General features: G+C 41.7%; 1 protein-coding gene across 1 annotated transcript in view; it reads left to right on the top strand.

Moving 5' to 3' along the window:
• The window catches only part of LOC311069578 (zinc finger matrin-type protein 4), a 111,004-nt gene that overhangs the window by 55,225 nt on the left and 27,924 nt on the right, over positions 1–27,855 (top strand). Inside the window, 3 exon segments of the mRNA XM_084092823.1 lie at positions 9,974–10,198; positions 19,668–19,764; positions 23,973–24,109. Coding sequence (XP_083948949.1) covers positions 9,974–10,198; positions 19,668–19,764; positions 23,973–24,109 — 459 coding nt within the window.

Here is a 27,855-nt window from a genome sequence, read left to right as displayed (position 1 = left end):
ATGCTGCGTTGCTCAGCGCTGTGAGCCAGAGGCAGCAGTGAATATGTATGACTCAGGGTCAATGATATATATATAGGCTAACTCGAAAATAACATTGAGCTTAAATGGTAAATAAAAAGAAAGAGCAAGCCAGTCCACTGATGCAGCTATATCAGCCCATTGATCCATGCACATACCTACCTAACTAACCTTCAGCCCACTCTACCACCGACCTACCCCACCTACCCGGTGTAAACATGGCATAACTGTAGATTTCTTATGGTTGCCAAGCAATATCACAACATTCAACTGATCACAAGTGTGCGTATATCAACTAATTTCAATGGCTTTAAACGTGGCTCGAATCAAACATATTACTATTTTGATTTTTATAAACTCAGGTGACATAATGTATAGCTTTTAGCCATTAAAAAAAGAAATTAAGCGCCTAAGGGGCTGTTTACATGACACCGTTTTCAACGTGGTGGAGGGATGTAGAAAACTGCAGAGGAACATAGGTGAGTGGGATACGTGTATATATATATATGTATATATATATATATATATACATAGATGCAAAAGCCTCTAAGTGCCATCTGAATTTTTCTTCTAGAATGATCATTTTTATCAAGCTTGTATATTTTATCTATCTATCTATCTATCGTTATTATATTTATATATATATATATATAAAAAATAATAACGATAGATAGATAGATAGATAGATAGATAGATAGATAGATAGATAGATAGATAGATAGCAATGAAAATTACCTATGAATTGTCATTTAAGTGAAATTACTGAACTTAAATATACAAGCTTGATAAAAATGATCATTCTAGAAGAAAAATATATATATAATACAATAAAAATAGTTCATAATTTTGACTTTGAATTGATGTGCGTTACACATTTCCATCAGCATTGTGCCCTGAACAGATCCACCTCTTAATTGGATTTTGCACTGTGAAAAACAATTGATTCGCAATGGACACTTTCAATCACTTGAGCTTTTGTCACTGGATATTTGCCAGTTTGGAAAGTCATCAGTGTGGGCGGTAATAAACACTAAACTTGGGCTAAAATTGCTGCTGTTTTCTGTGTGAGACAAATTTGTTTTAACATGTTTTCAGTCTCTCTGCCCATATTTGATTACGCTCACTTTAAAGTGATCTTAACCACATCACAAATGTCTACTTCAGGTATCAGGACAAATATGTGGCATGTGTTTCTATCTTTAGTCTGTCAATGACTATTGAATTTCATTTCCTGTCATAAGGGGGGAATGATTTCAATTATGCAGGGTAGTGTTTCTTACAGCCCTCTAGAATAATTCCACTAATGTGTCTGGTTATCCATACAGTAGATATTATATCATACTCTCAATGGTGAGAGGGAGAATCATCATAGTTCACTGAAGTCAGAGTTCTGTGGGTTTTTCGCTCCCTTTTGACTCGTTTTTTTAGTCTTTTGTGACAAAGATGAATCTCAGATGGAGATCACACAGTAGACAGCTTTAAAAGTATTAGCGAACCAATATGAAAGGACTTTTCCACAAATTTAAAGAGAAAGTGGTAGAAGGGGGGTTTCAGGAAAGATTAGAGTCAAAAGTAACCTTCATGAAAATCCAGAGTGCTGCTCGCTTGGGAAAACTCACCAGACGAGGATCAGTGCTGACAGTTGAAGCGGATGTGATTGAGTTGCCCTTGAGATTTTTACCTGTCCGCCCCTCGTCTCTTTCTGCTCTTCTTGTCACTCCAGCTGTAAAACCATCTTTGCTTTGGGGTTCAACTACAACATTTGCCTCTGCACACCATGCCGTGCTCTGTAGGGATAAATACATAGATGTGTGTGTTAGGGATATGCAAAATTATTTTATATGGAAGCCCTGCATATATTGAATGTGATTTCATCAAGTACAACATGTTCCTGGATCAACATCTTTGTTGATCCTGGAACAAATTTCCAAACAACCAATCAGATTTGAGGGACAAGTTTACAGTTTCTGTCAAGTTTAGGCTTACAACCAGGGTTAGGTGCTTCTACACATGTTATTCAACTATCATTTCCCTCTGACTTTAGGGTTAGGTTTAGGAGTAGAGATAGGACAACATTTTTAGACAGGAATGTTGTTCCTGGATCAACAAAATATATTGATCCAGGAACATCACAATGAAAATCACTATAACCATAAATGCAGTTTTAAGATGTCCAACAGACCCTGATCAGATGGCGAAAGGATGTTTACACCACATTATTTTTTGCTTTTGAAAGGAGCACAAGAGATTGAAACAAAACGCATGGGTCTTGAGATAGATGAACCATTTTTAACTTGAAACACCTTCTTTAAAACCCTCATAATTATTTAGAAATGTATTGTTGAATGCTGTGAATTTGTCACGAAAGCAGTGCTTTGATGACTGTATCGGATAAAGCGGATTAATTCAGAGTCGCAACTTCTCAGAGAGGATTTTAACTTGCTGACAGATCAACAGTAGCACACTGTCAGCATGCTAAAAATCCTGCTTGAGAAGTCTCTAAATTCATTGTTAAAAAAAAAAAATACTACATGTACACTAAATTCACCATTCGACTCTGTAAGGATGTCCACTGAAGGCAAGTTTGTAGAGAACCCAAGTGCAGTTTATTTACAAAGCATGATCAAACATAAAACAAAGGTATGACATGGCATTAACTCAAAACATAGACATGACCAGAACGCTTACCAACAGTACTTGTCAATACTTGACAAGGACACATGGCAAACAAGAGGGCTTAAATACACACAAGACTAATAGGTGTGTTCAACATCGGCTGCGGCTGGATGTATCCGATCGGCGAGAGTAGCCGCGTGCAGGCGGGGAGGAGCTGCAAACGGAGACATGAAGTCGGACACTTTCTGGTTCCCGTAGTGACCGCTTACGTGTTGTTTGCATACTTTACCACAGCTGAAGTGAAATAAATGCAATATTTGCCAAATAATACACAGATGTTTCAGAGACATTTTCATTCAATACTTTATGTACTGCTTCATACAGCGTCTGTTTGAACAAACATAAGCTACTATCAATGAAGTCTACGTTTTTTAATCAGTTTTAATTTGATAAACATGACACAATACAACATGAAAAGAGTGTTTACTGTTATAAAAAAACTGATTTGTGAGCTTTAGAGGAACTAAAAGTGTTCGAATAAACATGAAACACACGTGATCGTTGTCATGTGGTGAATCCGGCCAATCGTAGAACAGCTGTGTCGTCATCAGAGCTTGTGCAGCCGCTCTCGAGAAGCTGCGCTGGCTGAGTTCCCTTTCAAGGGAACTCGAGCTGCGTCGAAACGCTGCGGGAACGCCCCTGCGTGAGTGCGTCATGAAGCACGTATGGAATCAATCCAATGGCGAGACGGAACGTCATAGGCGGGTGACGTCATCGACCAGGAAACTATAAAGCACCCCAAAGAACACAAACGCGCTAGCTTCTGTGACTTCAGCAAGCGCTCTGTGTGTGAATCATATTGTCTCTATATTGTCGAAGTGTTTTTGTCTGTCTTTAGTGTCACTAAGCAGGAGTTTTTCACATATATATATATATATATATATATAAAAAAACTGCATATAGAGATGGCGAGTGAACAACAATTCAGGCAGTGTGTTCATCCTTGCACTCGCTATATTACGGGTGGGGATACGCATCTGCTCTGTGTTGTTTGTTTGGGAGTGCAGCATGCCCAGTCAGCTCTCGAGGGAGCTGATTGTGAGCATTGCGAGCGTTTTCCTCTTAGAATGCTGCGCTCCCACCGATCACTCTTTGAGGAGGGTGGTTCGGTTCGCGCTCCCCGCGGCTCGGGTCCCGCTTCTGTCGAGGCAGAGCGGCGACGTCAGTCGTGGGGTTCGCAAATGGATCTGACAGCGGGGTTTGAGACGGGCTCTGCCTTATCTCAGCCTTCACCTGTCAGATCAAGTGCTGCGGTTCCGGGTTCGGAAGCACGCGCTGCGGTTTCTTCCCCCCAGGCTGAGGTCCCAGTACTGCAACTATCCAGTTCTGAGGAGCTGGATGTTGTTAGTATTGGTACAGGAGATACTGAGGACTCGTCACCCCAGTCTCCTGCTAGTGAGGAATTAATGGAGGTGCTCACTAGGGCTGTGGAAAAATGAATGGCCAGCAGATAAACAGGAGTCTAGAACAAAATCTAAACTAGATGAACGTTTTCTGCCTTCTCGTTTGCAGCCTCCACGTAGGTGCCTACCGTTCTTTCCAGACCTCCACACTGAGGTGTCGAGGTCCTGGAAAAGACCGGTTTCCTCCCGTATTTATACACCACAGACTTCCACCTATTCCAATATCGCTGGGTCTAGTCAGTATGGGTATGGTTCGATGCCAAAAGCTGAAGAGGCACTAGCTAGTCACCTCTCACCTGAGTCAGCATCATCATTTAAGGCACCTATGTTACCCACCAAGCCACTTCGTAACACTTCAGCTTTGGTGGGTAAAGCTTATTCGGCGGCTGGTCAGGCGGCGGCATGCCTTCATACTATGTCTATCTTACAGGCATACCAAGCTGATTTATTAAGGGACATGAGCGAGTGTCAGGAGGTCAGTTCAGATACTGTCAGAGAGTTACGTCAGTCAGCAGATCTCGCCCTCCGTGCCACCAAGGAGACGGCCAAATCAGTCGGCCGTTCTATGGCAGCCCTGGTGGCCGCGGAGAGGCACTTATGGCTAAACCTTTCTGGCATGAAAGAGAGGGAGAAATCTTTTCTCTTGGATGCCCCGCTTAATCCTGCGGGCTTATTCGGTGATTCAGTGAACACAGTTATTGATAAGTTCCAGGAAGAGAAAAAACAGGTGGCGGCATTCCAAAAATTCCTCCCGCTTAGAGTTCATGTTTCTGGTAAAAAAGATCAGTCCCAGCCGTCGGCTAGTTCCTCACACCGGGCGCAACAAAAGCAGAGTGTCGCGTCTCGCGCTCCCCCACAGAAAGATTGGGACGCGGCGCTCTCAGACGAAGTCTTCGAAGGGTAAAACTGATCTGAGGACAGTTATTATTGCTCCAGGCGTCAGGATGCTGAGGGTAGTCCCCACCGTGAGAGAACTGAGTTCACACGGTGCCCGTTCTCTCTCGGTGCCCTCAGGGGATCGCTCCGCCAACCCTGCCTTTATGCCAGGGCGTGGATGGTCCCGGCGAGTTTTTCCCCGAGGGGAGCCTCGCCTCCTCCGAGGAGGGGTCCGAGCAGGCAGGCCAGTTGTTCCCTGCCGGTGCGCCGTTACAGGGCACTGTGTCTGCAGCTCAAAGTATTCCAGAGGCCAGTCTCGAGAGGCTGGTACCCTTAGTAGAAAAGCCTTCCAAATATTTCTCGTTGGGTCCTGCAAACGATCGAAAACGGTTACGCTATTCAGTTCAGGTCTCGTCCACCTCGATTCAGAGGGGTCCTGTCCACAGTGGTGGGCCCCGAGCAGGCTCTGGTAATGGAACAGGAGGTAGAGACTCTGTTGCGAAAGGAGGCTATAGAGCGGGTTCCTCCTCCCAGCAGGGAGTCAGGTTATTACAGCCGATACTTCATAGTTCCGAAGAAGGACGGGGGGTTGCGTCCAATTTTAGATCTGCGCCTGTTAAATCGCACAGTAGGGAAGCTCAAATTCAAGATGCTCACTCTCAAGCAGATCGTGTCACAAATCAGATCCGAGGACTGGTTTGTCACGATAGATCTAAAGGATGCTTACGTCCATGTCTCTATCCTTCCACAACACAGGAAGTTCCTGAGGTTTGCTTTCGGGGGCGAAGCATACCAGTATCGGGTTCTTCCGTTCGGCCTAGCTTTGTCTCCCCGCACATTCACGAAATGTATGGATGCAGCTCTGGTTCCGCTGCGACTCCAGGGCATTCTAAATTATATCGACGATTGGTTGATTCTAGCTCAATCGGAACAACAGGCGGTTCGGCATTGAGATGTCGTTCTTGCTCACATCAAGAGATTGGGTTTGAGGCTAAACGCCAAGAAAAGTGTGCTTTCTCCATTACAGAGGACCACTTTTCTCGGTGTGGTTTGGGACTCGAGGACGATGCAGGCACGGCTGTCTCCTGCTCATATCACTTCGATCCTCTCAGCGGTGAAGCAAGCAAAGCTAGGCCAGTCACTCACTGTCAAACAGTTTCAGAGAATTTTAGGTCTCATGGCAGCAGCGTCCAATGTTATACCTTGCGGCCTGTTGTACATGAGACCGTTGCAGTGGTGGCTCAGAACCAAGGGGTTCTCCCCGAGGGGGAACCCACACCGCATGATCAAGGTCACGCGACGATGTCTTCGTGCCCTGGTTATGTGGAAAGAACCTTGGTTTCTCTCCCAAGGGCCCGTGCTGGGAGCTCTTTGTCGTCGCGTCACGCTAACGACGGATGCTTCCCTCACGGGCTGGGGAGCGATCATGAGTGGTCGCTCAGCCCAAGGTCTGTGGCAGGACCATCATCTCTCATGGCACATAAATTGTCTAGAAATGTTGGCGGTGTTCCAGGCTCTGAAACACTTCCTCCCAGACCTCAGGGGTCACCATGTGCTCGTCCGGTCAGACAACACATCGGTGGTCTCTTATATAAACCATCAGGGGGGTCTGCGTTCGCGCCCCTTGTACAAGCTGGCTCGCCAGATCCTTCTGTGGGCCCAAGGGAAACTCCTCTCTTTGAGGGCTTTGTATATCCCAGGGTATTTAAATCAGGGGGCAGACATCCTGTCGAGGAAGGGGCTGAGGCCCGGGGAATGGAGACTCCATCCCGAGGTGGTGGAGCTCCTTTGGAAGGAATTCGGTCGTGCCGAGGTAGACCTGTTCGCTTCTCAGGAGACATCGCACTGTCCACTTTGGTTCTCTCTGAGCTATCCAGCCCCGTCTGTACGCATTTCCCCCGATTGCTCTGCTCCCAGGAGTTCTGGAAAGGGTTCGTCGGGACGGGGTCAGTCTTCTGTTGGTAGCCCCGTTCTGGCCGGCCCGAGTTTGGTTTGCGGACCTAGTGTCTCTCCTCGACGGCTCTCCTCTGGAGATTCCGATCAGGAGGGACTTACTCTCTCAGGCGAGTGGGTCGATCCTTCACCCCCGCCCAGAACTGTGGAAACTGTGGGCTTGGCCTCTGAGGGGGCCCAGCTCATAAGTTCTGGTCTCTCAACTGAGGTTGTTGAGACCATTCTCCATTCCAGAGCTCCGTCCACGAGGAAGTTATATGCCTTGAAGTGGAGATTATTTACTTCTTGGTGTGGAGAACACCAGTTGGACCCGGTTAACTGCCCGGTGGGTGCAGTGCTGGAGTTCCTGCAGGAGCGTTTCTCCACAGGGTTATCCCCCTCCACACTGAAGGTGTACGTGGCGGCACTAGCGGCTTACCACGTCCCTTTGAGTGGAGTCTCTTTGGGGAGACACTCGCTTATAACACGTTTTCTTCGTGACACTGTGAGGTTGAGGCCAGCAGTCCGCACGAGGGTACCGACTTGGGATCTGGCCATTGTCTTGGAAGGTCTTTCCCTAGCTCCGTTTGAGCCTATTGAGGAGATTCCTGAGAAGTTTCTCACTCTTAAGACTATCTTTTTGCTTGCTATTTCGTCTCTCAAGAGGATTGGAGACATTCAAGCTCTCTCGGTTTCTCCCTCGTGCCTGGAATTTTCGCCTGGCATGGTGAAGGCCTTTCTCCATCCCAGGCCAGGTTATGTTCCGAAGGTTCCAACTAACGTTGTTAGGCCTATCGTGCTGCAGGCTTTCTGTCCTCCTCCTTTCCAGACGTCGGACCAAGAGAAACTAAATCTGCTCTGCCCAGTCAGGGCGTTAGATGCTTACGTCCACAGAGCTGCCCTGTGGAGAAAGTCTCAACAGTTGTTTGTGTGTTTTGGGTCACCCAGGAAGGGATGTCCTGCATCTAAGCAGAGGATGAGCAAGTGGGTGGTTGAGGCTATCTCACTTGCTTACGAGTCGGTTGGTCAGCCTTCACCTTTGGCTGTACGAGCTCACTCTACTAGGAGTATGGCCGCTTCTAAAGCTTTACTGTCAGGAGTTTCACTTCATGATGTCTGTGATGCGGCAGGCTGGTCCTCACCGCACACATTCATCAGGTTTTATGATCTTGACCTCAGCTCCACTCCAGGGGCGCAGGTGCTTTCGTCCGTATGTGCACTCTGATTTCACACGGACGGTCACTTGCTCGCATGGCGACGTGGGTATTAGCGTTCCCGCAGCGTTTCGACGCAGCTCGAGTTCCCTTGAAAGGGAACGTCTCGGTTACGTATGTAACCCTAGTTCCCTGAAGAGGGAACGAGACGCTGCGTCACCCTGCCATACTCTCGGCATTCCCGTGATCGACTTGCTTCAGCCTATCAGAAGCTAGCACGTTTTGTTCTTTGGGGTGCTTTATAGTTTCCTGGTCGATGACGTCACCCGCCTATGACGTTCCGTCTCGCCATTGGATTGATTCCATACGTGCTTCATGACGCACTCACGCAGGGGCGTTCCCGCAGCGTTTCGACGCAGCATCTCGTTCCCTCTTCAGGGAACTAGGGTTACATACGTAACCGAGACGTTCTCCAGCTACTCTCGAATCGCTCTTGCGGTACTTTGATGGTATACGTCACAGTCATGTGGCTTCGGCACTGTATCAAGTCGGACAAAATTTCTAACCGGCATGCACTGCTTCAAGTCAGTCACTGATCGGTCTGCGCAGAGCTGCATGAAGTCGAACAAACCTAATGACTAGACAAGGGACACCTGTGAACAGTGAAACAATGAACCAATGACAACATGACAACACAGAACACATGGCAGGATCACATGACTTGAACATGGAATCACATCACAGACATGAAACAAGAGGCTTGTTTGACTTGAACCAGCGCTGCACAGACCGATCGGTGAATGACATCAAAATACCGCGAGAGCGAATTGAGAGCAGACAGCTCCTTATGCTTTTGAATTGCTCTCGCGGTACTTTGATGTCATAAACCGATCGGTCTGTGCAGCGTCGGTTCAAGTTGAACAAGCCTAATAACATGAAACAAAACCAAATTGTGACATAGTCAAGCATCCTGACCCAACCCTAATGTCTGTATGCATGTTTTGTCAGACTGAAAACTGGTTTTAAGTGACCCATGCACAGTGATATAAATCATCATGCTCATCCGAGTGAGAAGTGGGTGGTGAGAACAGAGAGGTGTAGTTACTGTATGTGTTCTTGGTTGCAACAGTATGATAAATCAACTAAATTAAATGAACAACTTCATAGCAACCAGTGTCCAATATGAGATTCCATGTGTGTGTTTATATATATATATATATGTATATGTATATGTATATATATATATATATATATATATATATATATATATATATATATGTATATGTATATGTATATGTGTGTGTGTGTGTGTGTGTGTGTATTTTATATACACTAACAACATGACACCATTGCCATCTGTTTTGATCAAAATGTGGCAATATTCTTCATAGATAGATGGTATTATGTTGTGTGCTGGTAGATTCAATGCATTGTTGCTATGATAATTTACAGAATGCAAACTTCTGCTACTTTTAACCTAAAAGCTCTTAAGCATTACTTCATTGATTTAAAAAGCTGTTGCAATTTTACTTCAATGGGCCTCTGAAAGTGCAGTAAACAATCATAGTGTGTTTAGCTCATTCTAACCTGCGGCAGTGTCATGTCCTGTGGCTATTTGGGGTTGGTAACCATGGTAACAATCCCCATGGTTTCTTTGAGAGTGTCACCTGGAAGATCAATCCATTTTCTTGCTTTTTCCTCATAAGATGGAGGAAGGTAACCTAACTCAGGGGTGAATTTTCATCTCCACATGTGCTGACCCTCTCTTGACCTGCATAGATCAGGCTTGGAGCCATCGGTGTGTTTGCCAGCAGGGTAGTTTCAGCTGCACTCAACAGAATCTTTATTGTTTGTTTTGATATTGAATTGGCTCATAGATGCTATATTGATGGAAGTTTATTCTGTTCTGTGCAGAGTCGGCCCCGCCCACCCCTCAGACCACAGACACACCCCCTCCCACGTGGCAGCCGCTGACCAATCATGGAGAGGCGGGCAAGTACTGCTGCTTGTGTGGCGCCTGGTTCAACAACCCACTGATGGCACAGCAACACTATGAAGGCAAGAAGCACAAGAGAAACGCTGCACGGGCGCGATTGCTGGAGCAGCTGGCTGGCAGTCTAGATGCCAACGAAAGTACAGGTCAGTCTTCATTTGAGTGTTAAAGTTCAATTTTAACAACAAAAATCTAAATCTTGTTTCCTCTTGAGTGAATAACTAAACTAAAACAGGCTAAAGAGCTACAAGGATGCAGTTCAGAGTCCATGCATTTTGTAGCACACGTTTCTTACATCCAGAAATCTTTCAGGTCACATAGAGTACAGTACCTCCCCTTCCTCTGCTTCCTACAGTTGAATCCTGTCAGTGACTTTGTGCTCTTCAAATGCATATTTCACATTGATGTAATCACTAGACAGGTTAGTCATACAGTGTGTGATACAGGTGTCTTGACAGATCCCATAAGCCAGTTCAAATAAACTGTGAGTCACATCGTAGTTGTTGCTCTGGGTTTTCAACAAGGTTGAGTCGAGTATTGCCTTCGGATACATCTCAAGAACTAGATCCATAAGCCTTGAGGGTTACTTTCCCTAAGGCAAATTAGCAAAAGGCTTGTCACTTATCTTTAGGAACAAAGACTTAAAGCGCTTTGATTCCGATTCTGCTACTGAAATGAACAAGTCAGTCTGGTTCAGGCTTCTTTTGTTCAGTAGTTGTTTAAATACTTATTTAGTGACATTCTTACTGCATAACCATGAAAATGAAAGATGGAAACAATTTCAACACTAATACAAAGTATGTCATTTGTATTTTTATTTTTTTATTTTTTTAACAGACCTATTTTAGTTCACTCAAAAACACAAAAAGTGACCTAAAAGAAGAATACAAAAGAAGATATTTTGATATTTGTTGTCCATAAAATGATATCCTGAAAACACTAATTGGCTGATCAAAGTGATTGGCATCTCAACTTATATATTTACACACACGCAATGTTGTTTGGACCCCATTGACTTTCAAAATATCCGGTTGGAACATGAATGGGTAAATATTGACATTTTCAATTTTGGGTGAACTGTTCCATTAAATGCTTCTGTTTTCCATAATGTTCAAAACATGTATGGTGATTTTATACTGCCTAGATCCATAAAATCACCATAAAAGCATAATAAAAATGGTCCACACCACTCATGCACTATGTTCTAAGTTTTTTAAGTCATTGTTCACTATTTATCTTCACTCTAGCACTGTATGTTGTTCAATCTTGCCATATCATATGCTGCCTTCACATGCTATCAGAAATGTCCTACTTCCCACTTCTGAAGTCGGGATTATGAGCTCATCGTATTCAAATTTCGATTTGAGAGGGCTTTTGTGTACAATTTTTTTTAACCAGGAAACTAGTATTTAGGATAATTCCAATGCATCAATAATCACAACATCATCATATTGACTAGTGTTATTGGGCTTTTGGAGGTGAACAATTATTTTAAGTGAGACAGTTTGAACATCCCGTGCAGAAAAAACCCTGTTGCCCTCAATGCCGAAGTTATTAAGAAGGAGACAGAGATAACTGATGTGTAAGACTGTCCTAATGTTTCCTTAAATACCAGCAAACTGACCAGTCCAAGGGTAATCAGAGCTTTGGGCTCATGAGACATCAGTCACAGTGAAGAGTACTGTCCAAAAAGACTATGTGGATACCCGCCAAGACTCAGCAGGTAATTGAGCTTCTGCATTACCAGAGATAGAAACACACAAATCACAATGCAGAGGACGAACAAGCCAGGAAGCCATGCCTTATTTTTAACCACGGTTTACAATCCTGCATAAAGTCCATCATAAAGTACTATGGGGGGTGGATAAACCTGTTGCGCTGCTCATAGTGTTGAGAAACACATAGTGTTTCTTTTTCAATAAAAATCCTGTGGAATCTGCAGTTGTTGATGGTTTTTGTCAAGCCTGGAGGCAACAAAAACAAAAATATTACATTGACGCTTGCATTCTGCATAAGAGATGATAATTTTCCCCAGCAGGATGCTCTTGTTAGGAGCTTTTCACTGTGAAAGTCATGTCAATTGAAATATAAGCAGAAATGCTGTTGATTACAAAAGCCTCTCATATAGCTGTTCCTTACTCGCAAACATCACATCTGCTGTTAAAGGTGACGTATGTCAAAATGCATTCTCTTAACCCAGTTTACTGTTCATTGACTACTATTAGTATGCCATTCATGGGTTTATCTCCCCCCAAAGTGTAAACAATGAGCCCCTGAAGCACCCTCTACTACCCTCAACTTGCCTCAACACACCTGCCTGGAAGTTTCTTGTATGCCTAGTAAGACCTTGATTAATTGGTTCAGTTGTGTTTAATTGGGGTTGGAGCTAAACTCCCAAAAGTGGCCCTCCTGGAGCAGGATTGGACACCACTGATCTAAACATTGAGAGCAGACCGCTCAGATCTGTCTCTTTCCAGTTCAACCTATAGTCATCCTTGGTTATGACGTCAAAGCGAACAAGACATTGAGTTGCAATGCTCTACAGTGGACGCTTCAATACCATAGCATCATCATGCATCCATTCAGAAAGACAAATATTACGGTTTATATTGTTTACTTTGACTTATTCAATGTAGACAAGTCTCAAAATAGTTACTACTTTAGATGGGTTTATTATAAGTGAGATGCTTGCGTTTGCTCTAGACTAGGGTGACCAAACGTCCTCTTTTTCCCAGACATGTCCACTTTTTACGTCCATGAAATTCATGAAAATGTCCGGTTTTCACTGTTTTTCATGGGACGATTAAGCGTGTACTTTAAATTGACTGGCACTTGCCTTTGCACACAAAACGAATATGAAACCGGCTTCGCCCCGTCTTGTTATAATCAGCGGGTTCCTCAATCCGCAGCGGCTCCAAGCAGAGAGCATGTCAGTGTGTGTGTGTGTGTGTGTGTTCATCTCAGCCTCATTGGTCTGTCACTGCTCTTCAATGTCAGAATATTTGAAATGACCAATCAAATCAAAGTAGGTGGACTTTATGTTCACAGAATTTCAGCAGCGTGACTCAACGCTTCAGTTTATGGTCAAGTGCGAGATAAGATGTAAGTAGCTAACAACTTTTTAAAAAAAAGCCCATGTAAATTCACAGATGATTTACAGAGAAAACTCCCGTGTTTTCGTTTCGGTCGGGATCCATGTAAAGCAGAATGCATGATCTGATCCAGATCATACATTCTGCTTTACATGGATCCCGACTGAAACGAAAACACGGGAGTTACGTGTCAGTGTGTGACCTAGAAGCCCACATAAGGAAAGTATAGGCTACAAGAGAACATCAGGAGGATTGAAATTGTTTTTACTGAAATAGTGTAGTAGATTTTTTATTTTATTTTAACCTATGGCCATGAAAAGAAATAGTGTCATGTAAAAGGTGTTAAAAGCTAAACAATTTTTTTATATATATTATTCTATTGTTGCGGGCCAAACGTTGAATGGAAAGGAAGTATTACTTTATGTATTAAAGTACAATAACATAGTTGCAAGGTTGTGAATGCATTTGTCAAGTATTTTTTGATGCATTCACCCCCAACCACGCCCCCACCCCTTAACCACGCCTCCCCAAACCACGCCCCCACCCATCAACCATGCCCCCGTCCTCTTTTCTGAAAACTAAAATATGGTCACCCTACTCTAGACTACGTGTGTTAGTCTACTCAATTGCTTTTTCATGACACATAGCAACGCAGCTAAAAGTATTCCTAATATTTTGGACCGTTTATTGAATGTTGCCTGTTTTAACCTGTTAAGACATGCCTTCACAAGCACCCGTTAGAGATGTTTTTGTGATGTTTGAGTTGGGGGAGGCGCGATACACGAAAGGGGGTGCCACTAATGTCACAGAAACTACATGCATCACCTTTAAGCTTAATCTGCATTTGTACCAAATTCCAACAAATCTACAACCCTCTTAAACCTCAAGGGATAGCCATTTGTAATGTTGCGGCATCTTTTTGTAGCTTTGTAGTTTTGCCCAGATGGAATGTGCAGACCTTTTCACATTTCTGCTTTGGGCAAAACCGACTGAATTTTATATGGCTACCTGTTTTAATGCCTGAAATAATAATAAATGTACATTTGACAATAAATTTTATTAACAAAGTTCGGGAGGAGCACGTTCAGATAATTAACTTAACATGGGAGGAGCTCATCCAATCAACTTAAATAGCATCAGGAGGTATATATACAGCAGACTTACCTCTGTTCTATGACAGTTTTCCAGCATCCCTCCACTACCCCATCTCCTCACTTCTAACTATTCCTATCCCAACCTGGGATAGGGGAGTATTCTGGATTCGGGCCAAATTCCGAGCTCGGAGCCCTCCCATCAGACACCAGGCCAAGTACGCATAACCTTTACTCATTTAATTAGATGTAAGTGTGAACTCCTGAATAACATTAAAGGACAATCATATAGTGCAATTACGTATAGTATTCAAAGAAAACAAATGAACAAACGAATGGAGAGCACAACATGGTAGATAGCAAATGAGTATGTTAGATTAACATGATTTTTTTATTAAATAAATAAAATAGAATGCACAAAATGGTAGAAAATTATGCTTCATTAACAAAGATTGGGAAGAGCACGTTCAGATAATTTAGCCAATTAATGCAAGAGGAGGTATTGTTACGAACTGTTCTGACACTGTTGAGGATCCAAATGCAGCTTTATACAACAACTCAAATACAAGACTTCACCGAGAATGACAGAACACACAGGGCTTATATAGACAGAATTAACAAAGTAATGAGACTGTAATCAAGCATAATCAATAAATAATAAAGTCCGGGCGATGGGTTATGGGAAATGTAGTCCATGATAAGATAGCACAGGAGTCGGGAGGAGTGCCCTATAGTGGACTTACCTCGGCTCCACGAAAGTTTATGTGTGAACTACTGAAGTGGTTTAACTGTGTACATATGCTAATAAATTAATACAATTAGTTTCCTATCATATGATATGTATATTTACAAACTCCCAAAATTCTTAATTCATTCCAAAATGTATGCTGTTATTATTTCTAGGTAACCAAAAAGAAGAAATCTTTTCACAATGCAACAGTTCATATTAACCATGGAAAGGGGAAAAGAGAACCATACAAAACATTGTCATAAAAGTAGTCCATAAGACTTGGTTCTTTTATGCTGTTTTTTTTTTTGTTTTTGTTTTTTTTTTGGAGCTTGGCAAGAGGTCACAATGACCTGTCGGTGTATGGAAAAGATTCCACTAGAAAATATACAGCCTCAGGATGAGTAAATAAGGACAGACTCGCTTTGGGGTCCAATTGGGGATAGGTTTTGCAAGACAAAGTATTTAACACTGCCCTGCCTCTTAGCCACAATTCTGAGCATCTCGATCTCCTCAGCTCTGGTTTGGTCGTCCCTCAGGGAGCTGTCAAGACTTTTTTCATCCTGTCCTCTCTCATTCATCATCCTCATTAGCAGCCTGCACACGAACACAGGGTACATGTAACATACAGATACACATGTCCCATTTAAAAAAAGGAAAAGGCAATTATATGAATGCAACAGAACGGCTTTCACGGACATTATTCATTATCTGTCAAGCTTCTCATCGGGTACAGGAAGCCATTGTTAGGGCTCATCTGAGAGGTGACTGCTAGCGGATCCTGGCCCAGACTCTTGGCTATTTTCGTGGAGAACACTTCAGTGTAATTGCCTTCCAACTGAGGCTAAATTGTGTTGCTGAGAAAATTGGTGCACAGCACAGCCCTCTCCTGCTGCAAACAGGTTTTTATATCCCCCTAAACAAAAAAAAGCAGGGAGAGTGACAAGCTTTAGGATGTAAATACCAGCTCGGTGCTGAAGAGCCTCCTGCCATTTCGTGAAGGGAGATATTGAAAGTGCAGCGATTTGCCCTGCTTAAAATTGCAAGAGCAGTTTATGTGCTTCACAGAATCTGTAAAAAGCCAAGGACAAGCCAGCATCTCCTTCCTGTTCCGTTATATCCACCTTGACAGGCAGGATTAAAATTGACATTCACACTTGATTATTATTGTTGTGACTGTATAAGAAATCTCCTGTGCTTGAAAGTAACGATAGAATTATAGAACTGAGTGCAGTTAATGACTTAATTGATATGGTCTTGTTAATGAAAAATAGGGTTTAATGAACAAAGACAGATATGTATCCTCCATAAAATGTGTGTAATTGTCACAGTAATCATCTTGGGAATCATCTTGGGATCATTAGATTTGCTAGTTTGGAAACTCTGCAAAAATCTGAGGATTCTTTTATTTTTTTTATTTTTTTTCATGTTTTTGAAAAAAGGAAAGTTGAACCATTTTATATTTTTATATTTTTTAAATGTAATTTATTCCTGTGATGGCAAAACTGAATTTTCAGCAGCTATTAGTTCTAATTCTAATGTGCTGATTTGCAGCTCAAGAAACATTTCTTATTATTATCAATGTTGAAAACAGTTGTGCTGCTTGATCTTTTGATGAATACACTCTCAGAAAATAAAATACATAATTGTACCTTTAGGGGTACAATGGCTTGTCACTGGGGCTGTACCCTCAAGGGTACAATATTGTACCTTAACCTTTAAAAAAAATGGTACATATATGTACCTTTTAATGCTTTTTGACCCTCAAAAAGGTACATATACTGTATGTACCTTGAGGTCCAATAATAAGCCCTATGGGGTACGTTAGTGTAGATTGTACCTTGGGGGACAGAAATGGACTCCTACTGTACCCCTATTTCTGACAGTGTAGAAAATTCAAAAGAACAGCATTGATTTGAAAGAAATAGATTGAAATGTCAAAAAAAAAAAAATATATATATATATATATATATATATATATCTTACTGTCACTTTTGATCAATCGTATCCTTGCTGAATTAAAGTATTGATTTCCCAGAATTAACCTGGCTGGGACACTAGCTAAGGCGAGCAACTGCTACAATATAAGCTGTTATTTCCAGCAGAGAATGATTCAGGATTCATCATACTTCTGCACGCAATCTTCAGATCATATTTACGTATTTTCTGACCTACTTTTCAAAGTGTTCTTATTTTTAATGAAAGAGGGTCATACTTTTGGCTGAGTTCTAATTTAATACTCAAATCCAGAGTAAAATAGCACTTAGTTATAAAGTATTTCTGTCTGTCTGGTTGGGCACAATTAATAATTTAGTGAAATTTTACAAGTGCCTCATTATTTGGTAGCAATTTCCTGGGCAAGAGACAAGAAACTGATTGATAGCCTATTGTCAGAAATAAGTGTGACCTCTTTCCCACAAGCCAGCAGACAGAAGCAAACTTTAATCTCCTCCCAGTAAACATTCATCTCATACCCTGAGCCACATCTCTCTCTCTCTCTCTCTTTGTCTGTCGCTGTGGTTCTCTTGGAAACTCAGTCGGTTTAATTAAGTGGGATTAGAAGCCATCACAGTGTCTTCCAAGGCTTGTTTATGAGTACCACACTAAGAGGTCATCAGGGGTCCTATGAAAGAAAATCCCATCACACAGTGCTTTTTAACAGAAAGAAGCATTCTGTAAAGCTACTTATGAAGTCTGAAGGCCAAGTTTTACATTTTTTAATCTTTGAAAGAAGCTGGTCCTTGTGTAGTCTTCAGCTACCAGTTTTACATCTTTAATTGTTCAGTTAAATGCTAATTCTTAATTAATAGACATAGTGAAGTAGCAAGAGTTTAGATGGAAAAAAACTGTTCTTAGACTAAAGCAGCCTGCAAAAGTGTGTTTTATGGTGTCAGTTACATTTTTATTGGAATATTTGTCAGTCATGCCATGCATCCTGTTCATATCAATAGCTTGCTATGAATAGTGTTTTGGATTCATTACACATATTTGCTGTCACCATATGTTTGGTGTACTGACACCACAAGCTGTCTTTGAACATGCATCACATCACTCTCAACTCACAGAAAGCATCCAGAAAGCCTCATTAGAACGTGTGCTATGTGTGTGTGTTCTTGTATATTCTTGTATTACAACGTAAAATGGGTTACGAGGACACTTATACCTATGGAGAGACCCTGTAAACCAAAATGTACAAGTGCGTGTGTGTGTGTGTGTGTGTGTGTGTGTGTGTGTGTGTGTGTGTGCATGTGTGTGTGTATGTGTGTGTGTGTGTGTGTGTGTGTGTGTGTGTGTGTGTGTGTGTGTGTGTGTGTGTGTGTGTGTGTGTGTGTGTGTGTGTGTGTGTGTGTGTGCGTGCGTGTGTGTCAAGTTACAAAATAAATTTCAAATGAAAGCACTAAAACTTGTCTGGAAGTCATAATGTTTTGTCCTTTATATATATAATTTATTTGTCTGTATTTAGCCAGATTTACTGAATAGAAAGTGTTTCTATGCCTGTAACTACATGTGGAACTTCAAGCCTGACAGAAGTTTTTTTTTTTTTTTTTTTAAACAATGCGACTTTTTAAAACAATTATATCTGTTCTGTTGGTAAATCTGAACTTTCAACATTATTGCTCATGAGTCAAAATAGACTCAGCATGAAACTGCATGCAACTTTACAGTGATGTGCTTTATTACAATGTCAATAGGTCAACTATAATGCTGCATGGATACTGTTAATACGGTTGCCAAAATGTGTCACTCTTAGCTGTTTACAGTTTCCAAGCAACGTAGCAACTTTCCAAAATTTTCTGCAAAATTTGCAGTCACACAAGTATGCATCTTTGAAGTATGCAGCTCATCCAAAAATGAGAACTGAGTTATACAAGTACTATGTACCAATGCATAAAATGCATAAAAAATCAAGAAGCGTGACTGATTAGCATACTAATTACATATATATTCTTAAACAAATCACCTTACCTGAACTTAGAAGCTCGTTTTAGAGCTCGTTTTAGAGCTCGTTTTAGAGCTCGTAATGTAAAAGTGTGACAGCAATGTAATGTAAAGGGTGTGAAACAGATCGAGGAACAGACAACACTGTCATCAAAAATAACTCTGCAGATGTCTGAGAGAAATATTGCCCAGAAAGAGCACACATGGTCTCTCCACATGTAATGAACGAGCCTCTATGCTTTTCTGTTCTACGTCTCTCTCCCATTATTCACATCCGTCTATTTTTGGTCTGACGTTGTTCGTTATTTGTGGTACCACCTGCAAAGCCTTTAATTAGCTCACATCTGCTTCACTCCCTCCCGACTGATGCACTTGGCTCCCCTCCACTCTAAAAGACCATCATGAAGCATACCCCCCCAAATCAAAAGGCCATCAAGACAAAAGCAAGCTAAAATTGTAAATACTTCTGATTCTATGAAGACTGCCGAATAAGATGCCATATTACGAGCTGGTGCATTTTCATCTGACAGACAGAGAATGGAGTCTTCAAACAAACCCGTCATCAGTTCGAGAGAAGCAAAACAACAGGGATTAAATATAGATTTCTGTGCTCTTTGTCAGCCAAGGCAATCTTGAAGACAAAAAGCAATCAATAATGCTCAAAAGAAAACGAGAAAAGGGACAAAACATTTTTAAGAGCGTTTTCATGTTTCCGTTCTGCTTTCAAGTTGAAATCTGTTTGCTTTTTTTTTGCTTTGTATTGCAGTCCTGCGCCGGAGTTACTCATGCAGCGTTTGCAAAGTGGTCCTGAACTCCATTGAGCAGTATCACGCACATCTCCAGGGCTCCAAACACCAAAACAAGTGAGTGTAAATTTATTTTCTGTCCTAAATGATTCCTTCACATCTCTCCAAGGCCCTGTTTACACCTGGAATTAATATGTGTGTTGGTCGATCAAATCATGAGGGAGACACATGCCCGTTTAGACCTGGTGTTTTAATCCGTCTCTTTTGTCCACTTTCAACCACTTCTGGCTGTATTTCTTCAAGGGGAGGGTCTATAGCTGGTTAAATGTATGGTCTTTTAGAGATCTTTCGATCTAATGGACGAAATAAGCTCGCACAATTTATATATGAATGCAAAAGGATGTGATAAACATACGGAGAGCAGCAGCTTTCATTTCTGCTCTGACAGTGGCAAGTCCACGCCGAACATAGTGAGTGTGTGTTAGAAATCAGCAATGGTGAGAGAACATTGTGCTTGGTACATTTTTCATCTTCAAACCAAACTTAGGTCTCGACAGAGTTTAAATCCTGTCTGGCTAGCGCGCTCACCATAATGTTTATGCATTAGGTCAGTAGGCGTAGAGTAGACGGTCTTTTGTGGCTGTTCGAGACACATTCAACCACATGAGCATCTACACTACGAAAGCAATCGAGTCAAATGCATTTCCGACTGCCTCTGGAAGTGGTCAAGTAGACAAACTCAAAATATTTTAGACCACGTTTACACCTGTATTTAGTGTTATAGTCTTGTGATCAGATTGACAAAAATATTATCTCATAAAATAACATGCTTTCTGGAATGAAAATGTCCACCTCTAATTGTAGCTTAGAATTGTAAATCATTATAAAATAATTACATTCTGCTTTTACAAGGCTGTGATAAACTAATGTCAAAAAAAAAAAAAAGTGTAAGCCCGAACTTCTTGCTTCAGTAGAAAATAGGAGGTGTCCTTCAATGTGGTCTTTACATGCTTTCACCCTTCTGTTTAAAGCTGTGTTCGAAATTGCCCCCTATACCCTCATTCACTATTGCCTACATTCTTCCACTAATATAGTCCACTTGAAAGAGTGAATGAAAATGAGTGAATTCGGACACTTAGCAATGAAGATGAAGATTTATCTTGAACTCTGTAATGGAAACTAGCATGTATAAACCGTAATTAAACAATTTAATAATCAATTAAAAGGGAATTTATACCTGTATGATATTACGCTGTAGCCACATTGGACCAGCGGTTTGGAAAATGGATGGATGGATGATTCAACTGCGGGCGCCATCTTCTGTCTAATGCGAGAATTCATTCAGCGCGACCATCACAGTGCATTATGTCTATTCTCTTGCCATTGAGCGTACATCAGTTGTAGACTCATTATTGCAATGCATTGTGGGATTGAAAGAGTGCACTCTGGACAACGTCCACTATGGTTTCGGACACTCCTACAAATGGCTATCCCCTCAAATAGGGCCCTATTTAAGATTATAGGGGGCGATTTTGGACAGCCTCTCTCTTTTCATCCCTCAAGTCTTCTCTGAGATCAGCTTATCAGTCATATTTCTTATGCATAACCATTTACTGCTTCTGTCCTCAACGGGAGCATCACTGGTCTCAGTTATCACAGCCGCTCAGGTCTGCTGCCTGTTCAATAGAAATCACTGAGATACTGCCATAACTTTCCACACTGCAGAGACTAATCATGCAGGATCCCGTTACGTGTGCTGCTGACCGGTTGGATATCTGTGATTAAAATGTTTTCACTTAAGGCTTCCAAATGAAAACATCAGTTTCTCAGTCTTTCTTTGAACTCAGAGCACAGCTCCCTACTAAGAACAATGGTTTGGCTTCCCCATTTGCTTTCTTAAAGTCCACCCAAAAATAAATACGCTTTAAATATTTATTCATGCCATTCAAAACCCATAAGCTGTTTTTTTTTTTTTTTAAAGGAGAGGTTCTGAAGAATCTTTGTCCAGGTTGTTTCCATAACCATTTCTGTCAAGTTCCCAAAAGAACAGAAAGAAAAAAGAAAAGAAAAAATGGTGTCACATCAATGATTTTATACATTATTTGTTTTTGTGATAAAATGTCATTGACATCAAACCAGTGGATTATTTTTTTTTTTATGTTTTTATTTTTTTGCTTAGTTTTATGACAAAAGCTCTGTAATTTTAATTTTGGGTGGAAAAATTCAGTCCAGTTATGGTTCATCTTGAAATACAAACAATATAAAAGTTATTCTAAAGTATACTTGATAAAAACCTTGAGATTGTACAGGAAAAATTCCAAGGGGGTAATGTTTCAGAAAAAACTGAAGCTTCCCCGGCGGCCGCCATTGATTAGCAGACCCTCACCTGCTGTTAGCATTCCATTGACTCCCATTCATTTTGGCGTCACTTTGACAGCGAATAACTTTACATCTGAGGCGTTTAAAGACTCCATTTGTCCATTATTTATTTCTAAAGAAACACGAAAATGTATAAAAGGCTCCATTACCTTGTATCTTACTTTATGGCCCCATAGAAGCAGTTTTTGTAAAAATAGGCTAAAGATTGCGTCATAACCACGCGACTCTCTGTCGCACAGTAGAGAAATTACCGTATGGACAGGAGGAGAAGCTCGCGGGCAATCGGCAGACTCAGTTTGAGTCTGCGCAGTACGGTCAGCCATCAGGAAGTGAGTGCTTCTAACTGACTTCACTTTTCTCCGTTGAATCCAATGGGGTCGCTGTGTCCATTTCTTTTACTGTCTATGAAAAAGACATGTGTACCACGACCTGAAGTTGGATGTTTTTACAATTATGCTGAAAGGCATTTTACTTGGTAAAACGTATGAAATATCAGTCAGACAACAGAAAGCATGTAGAAGAATGTGAACAACAGGTTTTTCAGCAAAGTTTTGCTCATTTAATAATTTAGAGGCCCTCGAAATGTGCATCAAATATGAAACACTGAGCTGTATAAGGTTATAGGGTTATCCAGCAGGACTTTTTGTCGGCCAGCTTCACCAGCTAATGTTTGCTGGTAAACGTGGGCTAAACAACAGCCTGAACCAGCAGGGAAAGCCATGTTGGTAATTTAACCAGGTTCAAATAACATGATGTTTTTTATTCAGACAGAGGTGGGTAAACATTGCCACCTGTGAGCACTTAGAAACAATTAAAGTCACTTCTTGTTTCCGTCTGGCAGAGCCCTCTGTGCATCAGGCAGCGCTGTTTAGTTGATCTGCCACCCCGTTTGCCTCCAAATCCACCCAACTGCCTCAAGCAGGATATGCCCATCAAATTGTTAATGAAATAAAAATGAATTAGAAGAGAGAGAGAGAGAGAGAGAGAGAGAGAGAGAGAGAGAAAGAGAGAGAGAGAGAGATCAGGTAGTAGAGCTCCCACTGTTTGTCCAATCATACACACGACTGACAGAAATGAACCCCACTTCATAAGTGGAACTGTCAGGTTTAGAGCCTGTTGTGAAGGCACTTTTTCATCGTCTTCTTTTCGAGGCAGCTGGCCTGTTTCTGCTAGCTACGTGAGTCGACAACAGCCCCTAATTGCTTTTCACAATAAACCAATTGATTAACATGCCAACGGAGCCTGGATTGGACAGGAGGACTCCAGCTGAAATCCAAATCACTACTATTTTACAATCATTAATTGTAATTAGAGCTACATCCTCTCTTACGAGGAATCACTGACAGCCAGGAAGAGTATTGATTAAAGAGGATGTTTCCCTATCTTGTCGCTGCAGCGGGTCCCTGCGTATTCTGATGAAGGAGAGGAAGAGTTTATGTAAGGGTCTGTTTTGCATTAAGACAGCAAAAAGGAGAGCGTTTTTTTTTTTTTTTTTTTCATGTAACCCCTGCAGTACATCAGCGCTCAGGATACTGTTGTGGGAGGACAGCATTTCCGATCCGTGCCAAACACAAGCAGCTTCCTACTACATAAATATGAACTTTCTTTGTTGAAAACTAACCACTTTTGTCAACAGCAGTTAACATGCTTTGCCAACCTGCATTAAGCACTGAATGCAGACCTTAACAAATGAAGAATATTTAAAGGTGACCTATTATGCCCATTTCCACATGATGTACTATAAATCTCTGATGTCCTCAGAATGTGTCTGTGAAGTTTCAGCTCAAAATACCACCCAGATTTTTTATTATAGCTTGTCAAACTTGCCCCGTTTTGGGTGTGAGGAAAAACGCTCTGTTTTTGTGTATCCCTTTAAATGCAAATGTTGTGTGTGTCCCTTTAAATGCACACACTCTGTTTTTGTGTGTGTCCCCTCCCCCGTTCAGAAGACAGCCGATCCTTTACATGTGCTTCGGATACAGGAACAACATAACAGCTGAATTTCTCTCAGGCAAAATGTCGATAATACCCAGTAGCGGAGTAAAGAGGCTACTGTTAGACTGTACATGGACATTTCTGAATGGTTAGTGGATACATTTATGTAACTTAGTTGTTGTGGAGTTGATTCATCTCATCGACTAGCCTGTACCGTCATGTTAATTATAAACTGTTGCATAGGTGCTTGTTTGTGAACTGTATTAGGATGCTCACAGAGCCAGAAAATATATGCTGCATGGAGATAGAGCAGGTATCGTTTAGTTTATGGTTATAATGTCGGACTGCTGCTTATCACTCAGGGCGGGATCTAGTGCAAATCGTCACCAGTCGTGGGCGGGGTTTCCCTACTCTTATGTAGGAGTAGGGGGAAATTTGAAACAGCTTGTTCTGAGAGATTGATAATGATATATGGGGATTATAAAAAAAAGTATTGGGTGGATTTTTTCCATTATAGGCTGGTTGTTTACACACAATCAAACTCCTTATAAAAGTGAATTTTGATTAATAGGTCCCATTTAACTGATGAACTAATGTAAACTACCTAACTATAAATCTAAAACAGGCTATTTGTTGTAAACATCATCAATATACACAATACAAACAGTATATTATTATAAGGCTCTCTGGAATACTTGATTCTGATTAGTCAACCGTGTCATTCTGTAGTCAGGTATATTTGTGTAAATGACTCTAAACTGTATAACTGACTGTTATCCTAGACAACCAGTGTCCTATCTATCATGTATACCTACCTATAATAGTTTCTTCTTATATGGATAGTTCAGCCATGAAACACCTCGGTTATGACTGTAACCTTGGTTTCCTAAAGAGGGAACAAGACGCTGCATCATTACGACACTTTGGGAACGCGTGATTGGATCTTGAAGCACGTGTGAAATGAGTCCAATAGTGTGATGGAACGTCATACAGTGAGGAAAATAAGTATTTGAACACCCTGCTATTTTGCAAGTTCTCCCACTTAGAAATCATGGAGGGTTCTGAAATTGTCATCTTAGGAGCATGTCCACTGTGAGAGACATAATCTAAAAAAAAAAATCCAGAAATCACAATGTATGATTTTTTAACTATTTATTTGTATGATACAGCTGCAAATAAGTATTTGAACACCTGAGAAAATCAATGTTAATATTTGGTACAGTAGCCTTTGTTTGCAATTACAGAGGTCAAACGTTTCCTGTAGTTTTTCATCAGGTTTGCACACACTGCAGGAGGGATTTTGGCCCACTCCTCCACACAGATCTTCTCTAGATCAGTCAGGTTTCTGGGCTGTCGCTGAGAAACACGGAGTTTGAGCTCCCTCCAAAGATTCTCTATTGGGTTTAGGTCTGGAGACTGGCTAGGCCACGCCAGAACCTTGATATGCTTCTTAGAGAGCCACTCCTTGGTTATCCTGGCTGTGTGCTTCGGGTCATTGTCATGTTGGAAGACCCAGCCTCGACCCATCTTCAATGCTCTAACTGAGGGAAGGAGGTTGTTCCCCAAAATCTCGCAATACATGGCCCCGGTCATCCTCTCCTTAACCCTCTGAGGTCGGCAAACGCGCGGGTGCGTTTTGCTGGATTTTCTCCACATTGTAGCACTATAAACTTAAATTACTCCGTCATTTATGGTCATACAGAAAAAAGAAATATAAAAAAAGAATCTGTGATATTTCTACTTTTGTATGTGTCCACTTACAATCAAATCAAAACACTGTGCTTTTGTAAAATAAAGAAAATAAACAGGGTGTGCGTTCTGCCTCTCCGTCGCGGTGAACTTTTTTTTCTTGAGCACGTCTATAAACTGAAACAAAACTCAGCGAATACTTGTCACACATTTATGAGCCATATACTTTTATAAACATTTAAGTGTGTACTTTTAAATGATCGGAATCAAAACAAAAACAAATATTATCTGTTTAAGTAATTTGTATAAAACCAACAAGATGTCCAGCTTCTCAAACGCTTGCTCATTATATTTAATTTGGCCACGCCCACTCGCGCAAAAGAGATTCACATGCAAATCTCCACATGGAACGCGAACTCGCTCATTACCTCAACAACAAAACACCAAAACACTTCACTTCACTTTTCGTCGAGTTTGAAAGACGCGCCTGAGCTTAAATTGGATTTACCTCAGAAGAAGAAGAACGCGATTTGAAGACAAGAAAGATGTAAGGTAAGAAATTCTTACATATTAGTTTGTTATTGTTGCATAAATGTCACGTTGCAGTTGAACTGTTGCTAGATATATGGGGAATATTATAATATTTCATAAATGTCCAGAGGTACGGTAGTTACAATTAACTGCTAAACATTTAGCAATGGCTTATTTATTGCACAGTTCATTGACTGCAGTATGCTGTGGTGCCATGTACTGGATGCTTAAAACTGAATTTGAATTTCAAAAAAGGTAATTTGGTGTCATGATGTATGATGCATCTATGGGGAGAAAAATGTTATGCGTACTGTAAAAAAAAGTAATAGAAATGGAATATGGAAATGTAAAAGCAAAAGTAAGATAAACAAAATATTTTCAAAAACTATACACAAAATAAAAGCCATAAAACTTAAATACATAAAAAATAAAATAAAATAAAAAGTGGTCAATAAAGGTGGAAATCTAAAAATAGTATTTTTAATATAAATAAAAACTACTTGTGCACCATAAAAACTAACAAAAAAAAAAAAAAAAGAATACAAATAATAATAATAATAATAATAATAAGTCAATAAATGTGGAAGCACCATACTTCAGCACCATAAAACTGTAATGAAATGACGGAGATGATTCAGTAGCAAGTACAAAGATATATTTATTAAAGAGAGCAGGTCAGAGATGGTGAGAGTAGTGAATGATAATGTCCAGGGATGAAATGCACTTGGCAGCACAGGGACAACTGAGGACAGCCCAAACCTCTGATGAAGAACGACGGTGATGGTGGTGATGAAACTGAAACCGGAAACCAGGAAGCAGGTAGCGCGGGTGACTGAAGTGCTGGACGACGACGAACACACAGGCACTGGCGACAGGCGGGAACACACGGGAAACAGGCAGGAACACACGGGAACATCCAACAATGCTCTGACAATGACAAGGTGACAACAGAGAGACTAAATAGGGTGCGCTGATCAGCTGCAGCTGGCGCGCTGATCAGCTGCAGCTGGAGAGCTGATCAGCAGCAGTGATCAGCGGCTCCGCCCACACACACTCACTCAACAACAAGACGAGAGAGGAGACAGCGAATATATAAACTGTGACAGTACCCCTGAACTTACCCGTTGATTGTAATCATCAATAAGGGAGTGATCCAGAATGTCCCTAGCAGGAACCCAACTTCTCTCCTCCGGACCGTAACCCTCCCAGTCCACCAGGTACTGGAATCCGCATCCCCTCCGTCTCGAGTCCAGAATACGATTGACCGAATACGTAGGTTCCCCGTCTACGAGTCGCGGTGGTGGGGGAACCGGGGCTGGCGGATTAAGGTGAGAACGAAAAACAGGCTTCAGTTTGGAGACATGAAAGGCGGGATGAATTCTCCTGTACGCCGGAGGAAGTTTGAGGCGGACTGTCACCGGACTAATGATCTTGGTGACAGTGAACGGGCCGATGAATTTGGGAGCTAGCTTATTAGCCATGGAGCGGAGCGGAATGTTCTTGGTAGAAAGCCACACTTTTTGACCCACGACATATATGGGAGGCCTTGACCGGTGGCGATCGGCCTTAGCCTTAGTGCGCGCCCCCACCTGGAGCAGAGTCTCACGGGCTCTGGTCCATGTGCGGTGGCACCTCTGGACGAAGGCGTGAGCGGAGGGGACCGCGACTTCGGAA

This window comes from Abramis brama (genome assembly GCF_963993115.1).
Source record: "Abramis brama genome assembly, chromosome: 19".
NCBI classification, from domain to species: domain Eukaryota; kingdom Metazoa; phylum Chordata; class Actinopteri; order Cypriniformes; family Leuciscidae; genus Abramis; species Abramis brama.
Note: the sequence above shows the minus strand (reverse complement) of the source record. Positions and strands in the feature narration are given on the sequence as shown.